General features: G+C 51.2%; 2 protein-coding genes across 5 annotated transcripts; one reads left to right on the plus strand and one right to left on the minus strand.

The window, feature by feature from the left end:
• Positions 1-991: 991 nt before the first annotated feature.
• epx (eosinophil peroxidase) lies at positions 992-6828 on the plus strand. Its single transcript, XM_086163663.1, is given in 16 exon segments — positions 992-1166; positions 1234-1385; positions 1387-1570; positions 2110-2242; positions 2313-2442; positions 2512-2718; positions 3821-4184; positions 4245-4405; positions 4472-4730; positions 4804-4974; positions 5054-5291; positions 5354-5565; positions 5625-5789; positions 6439-6522; positions 6600-6690; positions 6765-6828. Coding segments are annotated over 16 exon segments (2784 nt in total). The 3' UTR covers positions 6823-6828.
• Positions 6829-7367: 539 nt separating this feature from the next.
• On the minus strand, positions 7368-16081 carry rab3il1 (RAB3A interacting protein (rabin3)-like 1). Of its 4 annotated transcripts, XM_086162877.1 has the most exons (13): positions 16017-16081; positions 15640-15840; positions 12408-12591; positions 12175-12270; positions 11599-11676; positions 11098-11334; positions 10803-10922; positions 10322-10450; positions 9703-9815; positions 9476-9499; positions 9030-9129; positions 8543-8609; positions 7368-8460 (listed from the first exon to the last, which is right to left on the minus strand). In XM_086162877.1, the coding sequence occupies exons 2-13, from the start codon at positions 15816-15818 to the stop codon at positions 8375-8377; spliced, it is 1413 nt and encodes a 470-aa protein (XP_086019003.1). In that variant the 5' UTR covers positions 15819-15840; positions 16017-16081; the 3' UTR covers positions 7368-8374. The 4 variants fall into 4 exon arrangements, with proteins under 4 accessions (XP_086019003.1, XP_086019005.1, XP_086019004.1 ...); XM_086162879.1 differs by lacking the exon at positions 10803-10922; XM_086162878.1 differs by lacking the exon at positions 9476-9499.
• Positions 16082-16083: the final 2 nt, after the last annotated feature.

The following is a 16083-nucleotide window of genomic DNA, read 5'->3' on the forward strand; positions in this document are numbered from 1 at the left end:
TTCACCGTTCGTCAGCCAGTGCACGAGGCGCTTGGTATTAAATAGGAGCTAATGAAACGGGGCGCGATGGTATCACGCACCTGGGGCATCAAAGGGACGGGGCGGCGTCAGGTATGGAGGGGATCCCCGCTGACGAATGTTTGACTTTCTAATAACAGCAGCTGCTTTTTGTGAGCCAGAACGGCCCCTGCAATGCAGGACGCTATTATAATGAATTTGATATTATTTTGATTGTATCACCATGATTATTCCAGATTCAATTTCTGGAAACATGTTTCCACGTACAATGACGTTCCTATTTTGGTTTCCACAGTGAAGCCAGATAGGTAGCGAAAAAAAACAATAAATGATAAGTATATCGTAACGAGATATAAACTGTAGAGAAATCTATGTGCAAGTTGAGAGAGTCCAGACTGATATCTTAAAAGTGCAGTTTACGGTGTGCAAACTGAAATTATTTGTTATTACCATGTGCAATCCAATATAAAATATTGCGTAATGATGACAAATACCACCTGGAGCAGCTACAAGTATAAAAGCGAGGTATTTATTTGTTGTTGAAATAATTTTTTTTTTCACCAAATCATCTACCTTTCGCAGAGCTCGGCTCTCAACGAGATTTATTCCTGGATTAACCTGCGGGACATGATTACCAAATGCCTAATTAGTTATAAATATAAAGATATAAAGTACAGTTTGATAATAAAAGCACATGTTAAAATGTTCCTGATCCTCAGACTGGGTGTTTTGTCACCGGTGGAATTTCCACAAGTGTTTCATTAATTTGAAATGGCAGTTGCATGACAGGTCCTTTTCATCGTGGGGGGGGTTAAAAAGGTTTCGGGAGGGGGCGGAGTCTCGGCCGTTTGAAGGTGCGCTCCTGTCACCGGAGCGCCGATAAAGGGATTCTGCACATACCTGCCGCCCTCGGGGGGGGGTATAAATAGGCCCGACACACACCTGCAGGGTCGGGGACGGACGGGCACGAGCGATGAGCGTGTCGGGGCACAACTGCGTGGATGCGGCGCTCCCGGCGAGCCCAGGTTCATTCCTCTTCTCGCACCTTCTGGGGGTGTCTTTTAATGGACCGCCACCCTTCCTCCCGTGGTTGACCCTCTCCCTGCTCCTGCTTCCCGGCACCGGCCGAGCATCCGATGGCCCCCCAGGTAAGGATCACAGCCGGTCGGCGCCGAACCCACCACCTTGGGTCTAATCGCCTCCGTTGCACCCCAGGCCCCCCGGCCACAGGCTCCGGGTTCGTGGAGGACGCCCTTCAGAGGGCGATGGAGCTGACCGACGCGGCCTACACCCGCACCAGGGAGAGGTACGCAAACCCTCGGGTGCCCAGCCCAAGGCCGGAACCGGACAATAATCCGCGGGATTATTGTTTGCAGGGTGAAGAAGTCCCTGTCGGACGGGGCCCTGCGGCCCACGGACCTGCTGGCCCAGTTCAAGCAGAGCGAAAGCCGGACCAGGAGCCACATCCGGGCGGCGGAGTTGCTGGATAACACGGTGGAACTGATAAGGGAGATGGTCTACACGCACACCATGGCGCAACCTGACCCCAACGGTGCGGAGCAGAAGTCGCTGTGGCGCTGTTTCTCCCAAAATAAAACCAAAATAAAATCACAAATGAAATATTTGAATAACTAACAGGAGTAGCCAAATGGAAAATATTATGATGGTTAAAAGTGGGAGGGGAAAAAAAAATGATGGACTGAGAAAGAGGAATGACGTCATGGTTAAGCTAACACCCTTGGAGCCGTTACATTAGCTTGTTTTATTCGTTTCTGTTTTGTTTTGTTTTAACCGTGGTCTGAGCGGGAACACGCCCTGCCACCACACAGCCATGGAAACTTATCTTAACTAGCGAAAAAAAGTAAATTTATATACATTTGTGGTTCGCTTTAATAGCCATTTGCTTGAACGTTTGCTTAAAGTTAGCTCAAATATTAGCCCCTCGCTATTAGCCTAGCTAAAGCGACGACACCAAGTTCAAAAACAAGTGACGTCATTCTACACAATGGAGTGCGATGGAGTGTGAGTGTGTGTGTGTGTGTGTTCTGACCGGTTCGGGCTGACAGTGTTCCGGTATTTCCGCACCATCAGAGCTCATGAGCCCCATGGACATGGAGGCCCTGCAGCAGGGCTCCGGCTGCCGAGCGGAGCTGCAGACCCCGAGCTGTAGCACCGACTGCCTGTCGACGCGCTACCGCTCCGCCACCGGGGAGTGCAACAACAGGTGAGCGCGATGGCAGCGGCGGTACGTCCGGTCTCGGCGATCCTCCTGCAGCGCCATCTGTCCCCTGCAGGCGCAATCCAAGCTGGGGGGCTGCGAACACCCCCTACTCCCGCTGGCTGCCCCCGGAGTACGAGGACGAGTGGGGGGCCCCCCGTGGCTGGGACCCCACACACACCTATCACAACGCTACCCTGCCCCCGGTAAGACCTTCACAAACTCCCCCCTTCCTCTCTCTGTGTGTCCTCGACCTCAACACCTGTGGCGTGCAGGTGCGCGCCGTGTCCCAGGGGGTGCTCTTCACCCGCAACGACAACATCTCGCTGGACTCCACGCTGTCCCACCTGCTAGTGGAGTGGGGACAGTGGATCGACCACGACATGGTGCTGACGCCTCAGAGCTCCAGCACGGCGGCCTTCAGGACGGGGGCCGACTGCACCCACACCTGCAGCCGGGACACGCCCTGCTTCCCCATCCAGGTGAGGCGGATAATAAAGCGCAATATCAATGAACGGGTCCATTTCCATACATAAGGCGCGTGATAAAACATAAAATCAGTTTAGTCGAACTTTATTCAGTCGTACAATTTTGTCCTCTAACTGTAGTTGTTCCCTCAGAAACTCCTCTTTACTTGGTGCAGTTCATCTGCTTGCTTCCTCCACTTTCCGTACCATTGTTTCATTCATTTCTAAATCTTTCGCAGCCGCTTTTTTCATCATCTACTGCGTGACTGACAGCCTTGAGTTTGAAATCCGCTTCATTAGCGTGTCTCTTAACAGGATCCTCATACACACAAATGTACAGTAATGTTCTGTTGAAGCACAGTATCGCTATCACAAAAAGTGGCGGCGGTAAGCGTACTAGGAACTGTTCTTTGATTGGTTTATCACACCAGAAGTTACTGTGTGTTTAGAACAACTGACTTAAATACAACGTCCCCATTTCAAGTGGGAAAAATCCTACAATCAATCAACCGGAGCGGCTACCGGAGTCCCACTAGAATATTTTGACAGATATTTGAGCGCAGTGCACCGCATAAAATTGGTTGGAGGTCAGGAAGCGCAACAAGAATTCATACATGTATTTCATCCTTGTATTTGCAAGTGTTATTTGCAGTCCTTATGTCCTCTATTGTAAGTCGCTTTGGATAAAGGCGTCTGCCGAATGTAATGTAATCTAATGTAATGTAATACATAAGGCGCTCGGCTGATTTTTGAGTAAATTTAAGGATTTTAAGTGCGCCTTATAGTGTGAAAAATAAGGCGTACTGAGATTTGAACCGTGTTTCTTGCAATTATAGTGCACCTGCAGTGCACGTGACCTCATGTTGTGGCTCATCTGGACTCACCTGGCACCAACAGGAGGCAGGCGATCCGGCCTGAAATCAGATAGTTTGCAAGACAAACCCATCAGAGGCAGACATTTGCAAAGCCCGCATGTCTAAACACACACAGCTGGCAGGATCCATATCCATGCAAATCCACCATCTTTGTTTGCGTTCTTCTTCCACGATGACCTGCAAACATCAATCCCGACCCTCAGCATGCTGACTTAATATCTCCCCCCTCACCGTCTCCGCAGATCCCACCTTCAGACCCCCGCAGAGGCGTCCAGACCTGCATGCCCTTCTTCCGTTCCGCTCCGAGCTGCGTCGACGGTGTTCCGCCGATCCGCCGGCGGGAGCAACTCAACGCCATCACGTCGTTCGTCGACGCCAGCATGGTGTACGGCAGTTCGGACGACCAGGCGTCGGCGCTGCGGAACCACTCCTCCTCTCTGGGCGCCATGGCCCTCAACCTGCAGCATACGGACCACGAGCTGGCCTACATGCCCTTCCTGCCCCGCCAGCAGGCTCACTTGGACCCCTGCGGCCCGCGGAACGCCACCACGCCAGGGCCAGGCAGATCGGCGCCGCCGCAGAACACCACGTCCTGCTTCCAAGCGGGTGGGTGACCGGGTTTCGGGGATATAGGCGGGGCGGGTGTTCACGTCTGACATTTCGCAGGGGATTCCAGAGCCAATGAGCACCTGGGAATGGTCGCCCTGCACACCCTGTTCCTGCGGGAGCACAACCGCTTGGCCGAGGAGCTGCACCTCCTCAATCCTCACTGGAGCCCCGACACCCTCTATCAGGAGGCTCGCAAGATCATGGGAGCCGTCCACCAGGTAGGACCCGGATCCCAGAGCAGCCGGGACGCGCGTCGAATCTAACCCGTCCCCTCCGGCCCTCAGGTCCTCACATGGGGACACTACCTGCCGCGGGTTCTCGGTGAGGAAACCACAGCCCGGCGCCTGCCCCCCTACGCGGGCTACGACCCCGGCGTGGATCCCAGCATCGCTAACGTGTTTGCCACCGCCGCGTTTCGTTTCGCCCACGTCACGGTGCGGCCGGTGGTGTCCAGGCTGGGGCCGGGATACGCCCCCGACCCACGGCATCCCCCGTTGCCTCTGCACCGCTCGCTCTTCGCCTCCTGGAGAGTTGTGCAGGAGGGTAAGTTGCGCCGCTGGCGATGTAGCGCAGCGCCGTCGCACGCCGCCGGGTCAGCTGACTGTTTCTCGCTCAGGTGGGATTGACCCGGTGCTGCGGGGCCTCCTGCTGTCGCCTGCCAAGCTGCAGACCCCCGGCCAGATGATGGTGGAGGAGCTGACGGAGCGTCTGTTCCAAGCGCAGGGGGGAATGCCGCTGGACCTCGCCGCCCTCAACCTACAGAGGGGCCGCGATCACGGCCTGCCCGGTACCGGCCTGCCAGATGACCCTTCGACGTGCAACACCTTGTTTTAGATCAACAGTGAAACCCGTCCCTACCTAACCAGGTTACGGCGGGTGGCGTAGGTTCTGCGGCCTCTCCGTCCCAAACACCACCGCGGAGTTGGCCGAGGTCCTTGGCAACCGGACGCTGGCCGACAAACTCCAGCTCCTGTACGGCACGCCGCTCAACATCGACCTGTGGGTGGGCGCCATCTCCGAGCCGGCGGTAGCGGGGGCCCGAGTGGGCCCGCTGCTGTGCTGCCTCCTGGCCAGACAGTTCAGAGCCTTGAGGGACGGGGACAGGTGAGGAATGATCGGAATCAGTGTCACGGTCAAGAGAAGACACGCTGAATTTTGTCCCGCAGGTTTTGGTGGGAGCGGGAGGGGGTGTTCAGCGCCCGGCAGCGAGGGCAGCTTCGCGCCGTCTCCCTGTCCCGCATCATTTGTGACAACAGCCACATCCACCGCGTCCCCCTGGACCCCTTCTCCCTCACGGAGGGCCCCGAGGACATGCTGCCCTGCTCCCACCCTCTCCTCCCCCGCCTGGATCTCGCACCCTGGAAGGAGCCCGACGCAGGTGAGCCGTTGGCAAGCGGGTGTGTGTTTTTCACCGTTCCGCCCTGCACTCCCTTTCAGATCCCAGCTGCGGCCTGATACCCAGGGTCCGGTCGGGATACTCGCTGCTCTGCGATTCCCTGGTTCTCTACCAGTGTCGTGCAGGCTTCAGGCTGCACGGTGCGTCGTCTCTCAGCTGCGACGCCCCCCGGAGGCAGTGGAGCGCATCCCCTCCCACATGCAGAGGTACACACACACTCGAATCGCTGAAGTCATGCAGAGGTCAGAGAAACACTGCGCGATGGCGCCCTCTTGTGGCCAGATTGGGCATTACAATAACACCCGCACACGATATTTTTGCTTCCTGTAAATAATAAATATACTGCTCAAAAAATAAAGGGAACACTTGAACAACACAATGTAATTCCAAGTCAGTCACACCTCTGTGAAATCATAGTGTCCACTCAGGAAGCAACACAGATTCGTTTTGACTTGTTTTAAGGACATTACATCAAAGTCGGATCAGCCTGGAGTTTGTTTTTACACTTTAATTTTGAGTGTGATTCCTAATCCAGACCTCCACGGGTTGATACAATTGATTTCCATTGATCATTTTTGTGTGATTTTGTTGTCAGCACATTCAACTGTGTAAAGAGCAGAGTATTTCATAAGAATATTTCATTCATTTAGATCTAGGATGTGTTTTTTAAGTGTTCCCTTTATTTTTTTGAGCAGTGTACTATCAGTCAATGTTCAGCATGGAATGCGATCGATCCGTAATATCTGCAGCCGTTTCCGACGTCCCGAACTTCAAAATAACTCCACTGAATGATAAGAATGAGAACACCTGTACTGGATGTGGTCCTCAGTGTGATTCTCACCTTGACTGCTGCAGACATCAACGAATGTGAGGAGCAGGTTCCCGCCTGCCCGCAGAACACGGAGTGTCGCAACCTCCCCGGCTCCTTCACCTGCTCAGGTGGGTTCGGACCCGCTCAGATGCTCACCTACGGTTTAAAGCAGAGCGCTCCAATCCTGACCTACGTGTTGCTCCAGAGCCCTCCTCGCTGTCCGCCGTGGTCACCGTGGTGATTGTGGTGCTCGGTGGAGCCGCCCTGTTGCCGATGGTCACCACCTGTTGTCGCAGGTAATGGTCGCATTTGGAAAAGTGACCCGACGCGCAACTGAGTAGATTTGTCAATCACCGCTTTTCTCCTGCAGATATTTCCCCAAGAATGGAGAACTAGGCAGAGCCAGATGTTGTCGAGGGAAAAGTTAAACCCACCCCAAAAAAAATCATTTTTGTTTTTTTTATTTTATTTTTTTTTTCATCTTAATTCGTCTTTGTGTTTAAAACGTTCAGAGGAACTTGAACCATGCAAAAGGGTAAAAATTGTAAAAATAAAAATTGAAAAAAAATTCAATGATCTCCTGAGAATCCTGTTCCAACCTTAGCTGTCATTTCACTGGGCCGCACAGTAACCCAATACACCTTTTCTGACTTGGCTGTAACATTATTCGGGGTTTATGAGCGCTACTCTCTGTCGGTGGCAACTGTTGAACCCTAAACTGCTTTAAAAAGCCTCAATGGCAGCCCGTCTTCCCTCCTTCACACCTGAACACATGACCTCACCGACCCAGGGGTCTACTCATTATCCACCTGGGAAATCATTGATTACACAGACCATTAACACAGACAAGGTCCAAGGCCCTGAACCCCTAGGCTTGTAAGGCAGCTACTCCAGATCCCAAAATATCAAACACACACACACACAAACACACACACACACACACACACACACACACACGCAGACTAGACAAAGGTGGAGTTGTCAGGCTGCTGCACCTGGACTTTTAATGGCATGTTTACACCGGAAGACAATAGTGGGTACACCGAGGTCAAGGCAGCTCAAAGCCTGAGATGAGGCTGAGAAGCAGTTATTGCACTTTCTGGCTCTCAATATTCTTCATTTTCATCTTCAAAATAGTTCCTCAGAAAATGTGACGATTAGCGATAAAGACATCTATACTATGAGGTAAACCTGCATGACCTGGCTGTGTTTCTGCATTCATGCATGCTTATGGCTTATACGGCGTGTGCTTACACTCGATGGCTTACGTGCAAAACTACAGTTCATAATGCCTGAAATAAAGCTTTACCAACTACACGATAAAGCCGACACGTTTGTTCGGAGGAAACTTCCAATCACGACCCCGTATCCCGATAGCTGGGTAGTGATCGCTAAAGAAGGCTTCCTGTCATTCTGACATAGAATTGCGCAAGTGTGTGAGGAAAATTAAGGCTGTGCTGAAAACACCTGCAACTGGAAAAAATGTTTGTCAGCATTTTTTTGTTTTGTTTTTTTGAAAATGAAAAGTTTTGGTAAGGCCTGCCACCAGGATGCTGAGCGACTCACGAAGACTCGGTGACAGACACCCGTGTGAAGTTTGAGGTTCTCGAGGTACGAACAGACGCCTGTCTGGAACAGGATGCGACGATCTCCTGCAGGGACGTGAGCTGTGGAGCGGCTGCAGAGCTCACATTGAAAAGCTTGGTCTGCTCCCCCGCAGCTGGGGAACACACAGCCGGATGTCGGAGTGAAAATAGATTTCAGAAATCTAGAAAAAGCAAAGGGATTCTACTTCTATCCTGCCGCGCTGCTCTTCTTCTAAGAGTCTGAATGCAGCTTATGCAGAAGATGGACCATTCTTTGCAGCACTGAAGCCCGAGAAGAAAACAAAAAAAACCTCCGGAGGCGACACCTGTTTCCACAACCGACACGGCCTGGGCCGGATCCGGTGCCGGTGCCGTCCGGTCCAGAGGGCCTCCTCTAGCCCTGCTCGGTGAGGTAGAAGCCTAACTTGGCCACGGTCATTTCTCTGCGGAGACGCATCACCTCCCAGAACATCTGCTCCGCTGGACCGCAACACAGAGAACAGGTGTTTGTGGAGCCAAAGGCAGGAGATAAGGGGCGCGGGAGGGGCGATCGTGGACTTACCATCGGTTCTCACCAGGCCCTGCTGGATGTACCGGATGTAGGTAAAGAAATTGCAAACAGCAGTGATCTGGAATTACAATGGGAGAGGTCACGTTCACCTGCATGGCCAGGTGTTACACATGTCAAAATGACCTTCCGAATATTAGATATGGTCCAGAGAGGTGCCTTTGGGCTGGATTTGTGGTGTTGCAAATATCCTGGCAGCTAAACTTGCGCAGGCTATTCTGCAGTGGTGAGGTGGAAACGTCAGTATTTATTTGACAAATCAGATAAGCAGTACTTTTCTGGCAGATAAGAGAGACTCTGCTGATTATTTCTTATTCTGAGCCATCTTGATTTTTGTGTTGACTTCTTGAGCGATTTCTCGCCGACTCATTCTACTTTTCCGCAAAAATGTTTGCATTTTTGAAACTCAGTAAGACACACTGAAGTGGAATCAGTCACAGCACGCTGCCCAGCCATATAATGATAAGAATAAAGCAGTTACCCGTGCTCGGCTGGAGGGAGAGATGTAGTAGTAGCTTCCCTTGTCGCCCAGTTTGATCCGGTGTCTGCAGGCCCGTGTCATGCCGCTCAATGCACATTTTCTAAATGCAGAGAAAACACCGGTTGCGGATGAAATCTTCAGCAAACAGTCTTGAACTGGATGTTGGATCTTAAATCGCGTATGCTTAAGTCGTAACACTGAGGCCTGAGTCAGACAGAGAGGGAGGATGTTCAACAGATGCGAGATCAGAGAAAGTGAGGCGACGTAGGAGGAAGAGGTTAGAGGTCACACACTCATGCAGAGCCTCGTCCGGCTCCGTTTGGTTTTGAACATAAGTGTTTAGTTAGCCGACGACATTTTGCGAGCCGGGGAGGCAAATTTTGTTTCATGCTGCGGTGATTGGTGTTAGTGAAAAGCTCAAACGGGTGGTTCCTAGGAGGACTTACGTCTCTACTGCTGCCCTACAGCCACTGAAAATAGATTTATGTACCACAAAAAAGAAAAAAAGAAATAAAATCAGACAGTGATTAAACAAATGTGCCCAGTGATTGAAACCCCTCAGATAAATGGGACAGCAAAGAACCCCAGAAATGAAGGTGACTTTTCTGTGGAGCCACAGGCGACGAGGGGAAAAGACCGCCGGATTTGTTATTTCCTGAACAAGATATCTCACCTGGGGCCTCCGCACTCTATCGCCGAGGCTTTAACCATCGGTAAGACCGACATGGCCACCGGCTCGATGGTCAGGGAGTTGTTCTCCACGGCGGTCTGCACCAGCTGGGAGAGCTGTGGACAGCGGGGGCCGCGTTAGCTTCAGCAGCATGACGCAGCAGCTCTGGCTTCAGCTTGAAGCGCTGAGTGTCTCTCACTCCTTCGCTGGATCGTCTTACTGGGGGACTTTTGTGTGACTTTGAGAGAAATCAGCTTTATTTGAAAATGGGACCTCATAATGCGATTTATGATCTGGGACAGTTACCATGTTTTTGCTGGGAGGTATAAATAAAGTGGTCAATAAATAAACAGGCTGATATTTGGGTCTAATTCAAATGTGTTTGGACACAATATCACCCTCAAAGAAGGCTGAGGTGTCACACCGTGTGGAGTTTTAGTAATTGGAAGACGTCAGACGAAAAAAAAAATCATGAAAAAATAAAACACTCCGAACCTGTACGTTTACACGAGACATTCACCGCCTTTGCTCAATCCATTAAAACGCCTGGCCTACGTTGAACATGCATCTGACTCCGATCTCAGTTGTTTTGTTTCTTAGTTTCCATTCTTTTCTTCCTGACCTCGCATCTCGTGAAGGAGAGGCAGGGCCCGATGTCCTCTCTGTAGATCCGGCTCATGAAGGAGGAGGATCGATCCAGACTCGGGTGTTCTTTCCACAGTAGAAATTCTGCATACAGAACGGAGTCCATCTGTCAAGAGAAAATAAACACTCACTGAGCCCGGCGGACACTGGGGCGAGAGGCGGAGCTTCACCTGGATGGGCCAGCTGTCAGTCACAGGGCCACGCATACAGACATCCAACCATTCACAACAATGGACAGTTCAGAGGCTTCAATGAACCTGCTGACTGTTTTTGGACTGCGAGAGGAAGATGGACAACCTGGGGAGAACCCAGGCGGGAGAAAACGGAGAATGAAGGCAGAACCCTCGAACCCAGGCGGTTCTTCTTGCACCGCCGCGTCACCCTCACACTTTTATTGTCATGTGTTTTTTTTTCCACCGACTACCACATCCATTCTCGGGGTGACGAGACACCGTTACCTGTTTGGCGTGAGACCCTCGCCCCGCCCCCTGCTCCTGCCAGTAAGGGTTACAGGTGACACCGGTAAAATGGCCCGGAACCAAGCAGAGAATCAGAGAGAGGAGAGCGGGAACAGCAGGCTGAAGGATTAGACGGAGAAATGAGGAATAAGTGAAAATGTTAGAAGACACAGAAGCCACGGAGGGGAAACTGACTTTTCCCCTGCACAAAGGAGAAGCACAGAGGAAATAAGGAAGTGAAAGCAGACCGGCAAGTCCGAGCTGACAAAAGGAAAGTCCATCTAATTTGTGTTACCTCGCGGTCCTCTTTGGCCAAAGGCTGGACCGGAAGCGCAGAAGGTTCTGGTTTTCCAGGCACCGATGAGAACGTGTCGCTCACACTCTTGTTGCGAACGTGTCCTCCCATTTTCTTGTGCGCTCCTCTGGTGCCTGCAGCCTGCAGCTGTGGATGGAGCTGGCGATTTGGTGAGGAGGGGGTGGACGTCAGCACCAGGGTCTTGAGGGCCGTCACTTCTGCTTGCAGAACGTCGATCTTACGGGCGGAAACAAGAACCGGCAGTCAGATTAGAGGGAGGGATGAAAGTCCGGTTTAATATCTAAGCCTTCAAATAAAAAGGCTATTTCCGTCCAATTACTGACGCAGCATTGTTCTAAAACCTCTCAAAATAGCAGGATACTTAGTAGAGAAATGAAGGCTTGATTTAGAAACAGTCAAGTGTGACACCGAGGAGCCATTATTGAAAGAGAGATTAAGAAACGTCCTTTTTGAGTGGAGGATCAGAAATGATTCACCCACCTTCCCCTTTGCCTCCGTCAGCTGTTTCTCTGCCGCTGCTTGTTTGACATTGGCTTCACGAACCATCTTGTGCGCTTCCTGTCGCGAATAAATATCGGATATCGGACATGAGGGCAGACGCCGTGTTAGACTACTAATATCGGTTGTCAGGTCTGGACCGTGGCCTTGACAGCTCTGATCAAAGGTCGCATAGGCAGCACTTCTGTACAATACACCTCCTGAAGTCCAGGGGTCAATGGAAGCACTGAGATCCATTCCTGTGAAAGACCTGTCAGCAACATCTTTCTACATAGATGGCTAATGTAATTAGCATGAACGATTTAGGGAGCCTGTCTGCGAAATTACCATCTAACGGTATTTGCTTTCTACAGCAGCCTTTAGAAACAGGTTAGAGAAGCCACGCAGCTTCCGTGAGGAATGTGGCTTCAGCGGAGCATCATTCAGGCCTTAACCTGTTTTGTCATGCACAGATATGTGCAATTCCCAACAAAACCAGGGGGTAGGACTGAGCTGAAAAGGGTCTTTTGGGGTCCTGTAGGCCCCGACCCTTCCTACAGCAGCTGGAACAGTGTTTACCTCAAACAGACTGGCGGTCAGTTCCTCCAGCTCTTGCTCCAGCTGGTTCCTGACCTGCGACAGACGCTCACACTCCTTGTCTTTTAGTTTCAGTTCCTGAGATTAAGGGAAGAAAAGAAAAAAAGAGGTCACAGGCCATTCTAACAAAAGACTACTACATTGACAGTCTGTGCTTTCAGGGCCACTGTGCTTTGTTTGTGAGTATTTGTTAAAAGTAAAGTAGGTCACAACACCCTCTTTGCAGCATCCAGCTCTTCACTGAGGATCTCCGACCCCTTTTCACGGATTTCTTTTCCCCTGATTTCCAGCGAGGATCGCCGGAGCCGGGAAAAGCTTCCGTGGTCGTTGCCTGTGTTGGGCCCATCCTGGCCTCCCCCCTCCAGTCTGGGCTCTGGCTCTGGATCCAGATCTACCAACCTTCAAGGAATCACAAACAGGCAGTCAAAAAAAGAAAAATTAGATTAGGTGAAATACTGTTAAACCACCAGCTTGCGTAATTATCGGCTTCTTCGTTATCTCGTATTTGGTCCGAAACTAATATGCTCCTTCCGCTCGTCTTTTCCCCTTTCAAACAGTTATAAGTAAGCTAAAGGTTGTGAGAGACAGACCACATCATCCTGACGTCCCTGGCTGGAGTTCCGCCAACAAAAAAGAAAACAAGTCCTGATTTGAACCGCTGGCTTTGCATGCACATCTTCTGGATGTCTTTTTAGTCGTAGAGGTGAAAGCACTATTAAATGTGTTGATTTTAAGGCAACTACACGACCGTGCGATGTCAAAGAAAAATTACAGCAGGAATGAGGGGAGGCGAGCAGAAACAGGACTTTGTCTGAAAAGTGAATCCAAAGCATAATTCACATTGAGGTATTGTTCGTAAAGAAATGAATTAATGTATTTATATGTGATAATAATATATACATATATATGACAAAATATGGACAAGTCTACTTGAGTCTATGTTGGTCTTCTACTACTCAGCAGGCACCGTGGAACTCATGGAATGTCCTGGATACGGCACTGAAATATATTTATTTATTTGACATGAAAATATGAAATTAATCTTCACTAATAACCGACGGGGGCCCCGGAGCACAGGGTCCCCTCTACGTCCAGATCCCGACTGGTCCCCCCTCGAAATCCCGCGGTCCCTCAACGGGTGGTCGCGAGATTAACGCCGCAGTCAGGTGCTACTGTCAAGCTAGGCTAGGCTAGCTAGACTAAACTAGCTCATTAGCTTAACTTTATATTTAATATTAAAAGAAGTTATGGCCGGTGTCCGTCCTTACCCTGCCCGCGTCCGGGACAGAAGAAACGGCCGTGGGATGTCAACTTCTCCCCTCCACTGTCTCCACTGTCCGCCCGCCGTCCGTTTTTTTGTTATTGTCGGTTTGTTTGTCTATTTATTTTGTTTGTTTTTGTTTTGGGAAAAATACGGGCTTCTGCGGAGAAGCTAAGAGTTAGCTTCTCCGGCGGTTTTTTAAATAAATCACAGCCGGCGGAGGAATGCGGACGGCGGACGCTGACGTCGGCAACCGATGACGGCGAAGGAGCGGCTGGGACGGGACGGGGCGGGGCGGCCGAGAGTACTCCCTGTGTACTTTTCCAGCCCGGTATTAAAAAACAAAAATAACAAATAAAAGAAGAAGGTAAATTTCCGCCGACGGTCCTCCGGCAACCGGCTAGAGTCTCTGCCCACCCCCCCCGGGTCACGTGATGGAGACTCACTCTTTTACCGGAAACCATCCGGTTAATACGGTTTTAACCGGGTTGATAAAAGTGCACACAGATGATTAAGGTTTTTGATTAAAAAAAATAAATAGATAAATAAATAAATAAAACAAGAGGTGATGGTGAGTGACAGCTGTTGCACACCTGAACCTGCATGCCTTTCAATAGCTGCAGGGGTGCAGGGTCGGCACCCTAGAGATATTCTGGGATGCACAGAGAACTTTATGCGCTCCGCTTTGTGTTACAGCGTGCTGGTGTGTATCAGGTCAATAGGCTCAACAAGCTGGTGAGGAAAGCCCGTTTAGACTAAGGTTGAAACGGTGGCGGCGGGGAGGGCGAAGGACAAATCGGGGAGCGATCCTTGACCATCCTTCCGACCCCCGGCACGATGAGATGTGGCCTATTGGCAGCTCGTTCAGCTGACAGTTCATCCCGACCCCAGAACTGAACGCTTCAGATGCTTCTTTGCATCAGACTGGGCAACAGCAGTCTGGACGGCGCACGACTCTGACCGGCCGCAGGTGCATCTGGGCCATCACTACCTCACTCATTCTCACATATCATATCACAAATCCAGCCATCTTCCACCGGTTATCCGGTCGGGTCCGCAATCTTGTTCTTTCGGTTACCACCCACAGCTCGTGACCATAGGTGAGGGTAGGTGGATCCAGCTGTAAATTTAGAGCTTCACCTTCTGGCTCAGCTCCTTCTTCACCACGATAGACCGTATCGCTGCAGACGTCACACCGATCCACCTGTCCATCTCCCGTTCCATCCTCCCCTCGCTCGTGAACAAGACCCGGAGATACTTGAACTCCTCCGCTCGGGGCGGGATCTCTTCCCCGGGCCGGAGTGGCCACTCCTCCCGTTTCCGGTAGAGCACCGTGGTCTCGGTCTCTCCGGAGATCATGGCCCAGTGAAACCAACAGAACCACATCATCTGCGAAAAGCAGATTCCGCTATCTATTTATTTTTTATCCTTGTTGTTGTCACTTCATTCTCGCCCTGCTTATCCAATTTTTCCCTTGTTGTTTTGTTTCATTCTGTTATTTATCTTTATCCTTGCTGTTGTTGTTTCTTCTATTTACACAGTATGTGTCTCCTAGCTTATATTTATACTCGTATTTAGGGTTAGGGTGAGCACCTCCAACGCCTGGAGCAGCAGGTTTAAGAGGTCCATAAAGTGTGTGACGGCCAGCGACAAGAGGACGGCGATAAACAAAAGGAAATATCTGAACGTCCGAAGAACATTTACATGTTAGCCGGAAAGCCTAGCGAGAGGCGTCTGCATGTCTGGATCTGAAACCGGAAGCCGAATGTTCTCAGTTGGCATAGTCCCACCATGACACTTCCTGCCACACAAATATTCTCAGAGATTCCTCAGCTGGAGGTACTACGTCAAGCGGCGGAGAATCCGCTCCTCGGGAAAAATCCACCTGAGATTCCCGGGCGTAGAGAGTCTCAGCGAGGACGTCTACTGGGCGGCTAACACCTACGAGGAGGAGGAGAAGGAGGGGGCCTTGTCCCGGGGGAAATTTCACCGCTCAACAGGTTCATGCACGGCTGTTAACTTTGTGCACGAACGCAGCATATGAACAACACCGCGTTTAACCTAGCAAGCTAGCTGGCATTGTTTTCCCATTCCATTCGATAAAGAAATGAACCCGCGGAGAGCCTCCACCTTTTTTACCCAACACGTTTTCCACGTGCATAGGTGACGGGGTAGCCGGTGCTCACCTTCCCACCGCGCACGTCGTCTCCCTCCTGGGCGAAGGCGTCCCGAAGAAGACCGCAGAGGAATACACCGCTATCCCGGATTTACCGGCTCTGAGGACTTCGTACGCCGGGCCCGAGGACACCTCAGCGGCTGGCGGCGAGGAGATCTGGACGCTGTGAATTCCCTCGAAAGCCTCCATGGATAGTGACGTTTGCGAGCATCTGGGAGTACGGAGAAGACCGAACGATCCGCTCAACCATTGCGGCGTTAATGAGTAACCGCGTAAAAGTGCCTTTCTTTTCAACCCCGTCGATTCGCAGGAATGCCGTTCTTTTGACGTTTCCCGCCGATGGGCTCTCCGGCCTCTGCGACGCCTCGCCGGTCTAAACGTACTCACCCGCGTCGCCCCGAAGCCGATTCGCGGTCTCGTCCCCGATCCCTCCGAGCGAGTTCGGCCGGGTGCT

The sequence above is a fragment of the Fistularia commersonii genome, chromosome 17 (genome assembly GCF_037954325.1).
Source record: "Fistularia commersonii isolate RoL2024-O1a breed Wild chromosome 17, RoL_Fcom_v1.0, whole genome shotgun sequence".
NCBI lineage: Eukaryota > Metazoa > Chordata > Actinopteri > Syngnathiformes > Fistulariidae > Fistularia > Fistularia commersonii.

What these genes read in the sequence shown, in the direction of transcription:
- rab3il1 (XM_086162877.1), bottom strand. Translation starts at nt 15,818, where the DNA reads ATGGAGGCTTTCGAGGGAATTCACAGCGTCCAGATCTCCTCGCCGCCA. An exon ending in ACGACGTGCGCGGTGGGAAG is followed by an intron (nt 12,592 to 15,639) that starts GTGAGCACCGGC and finishes GATTCCTTGAAG; the next exon opens with GTTGGTAGATCTGGATCCAG. An exon ending in ATAGAGTGCGGAGGCCCCAG is followed by an intron (nt 9,500 to 9,702) that starts GTGAGATATCTT and finishes ATCTATTTTCAG; the next exon opens with TGGCTGTAGGGCAGCAGTAG.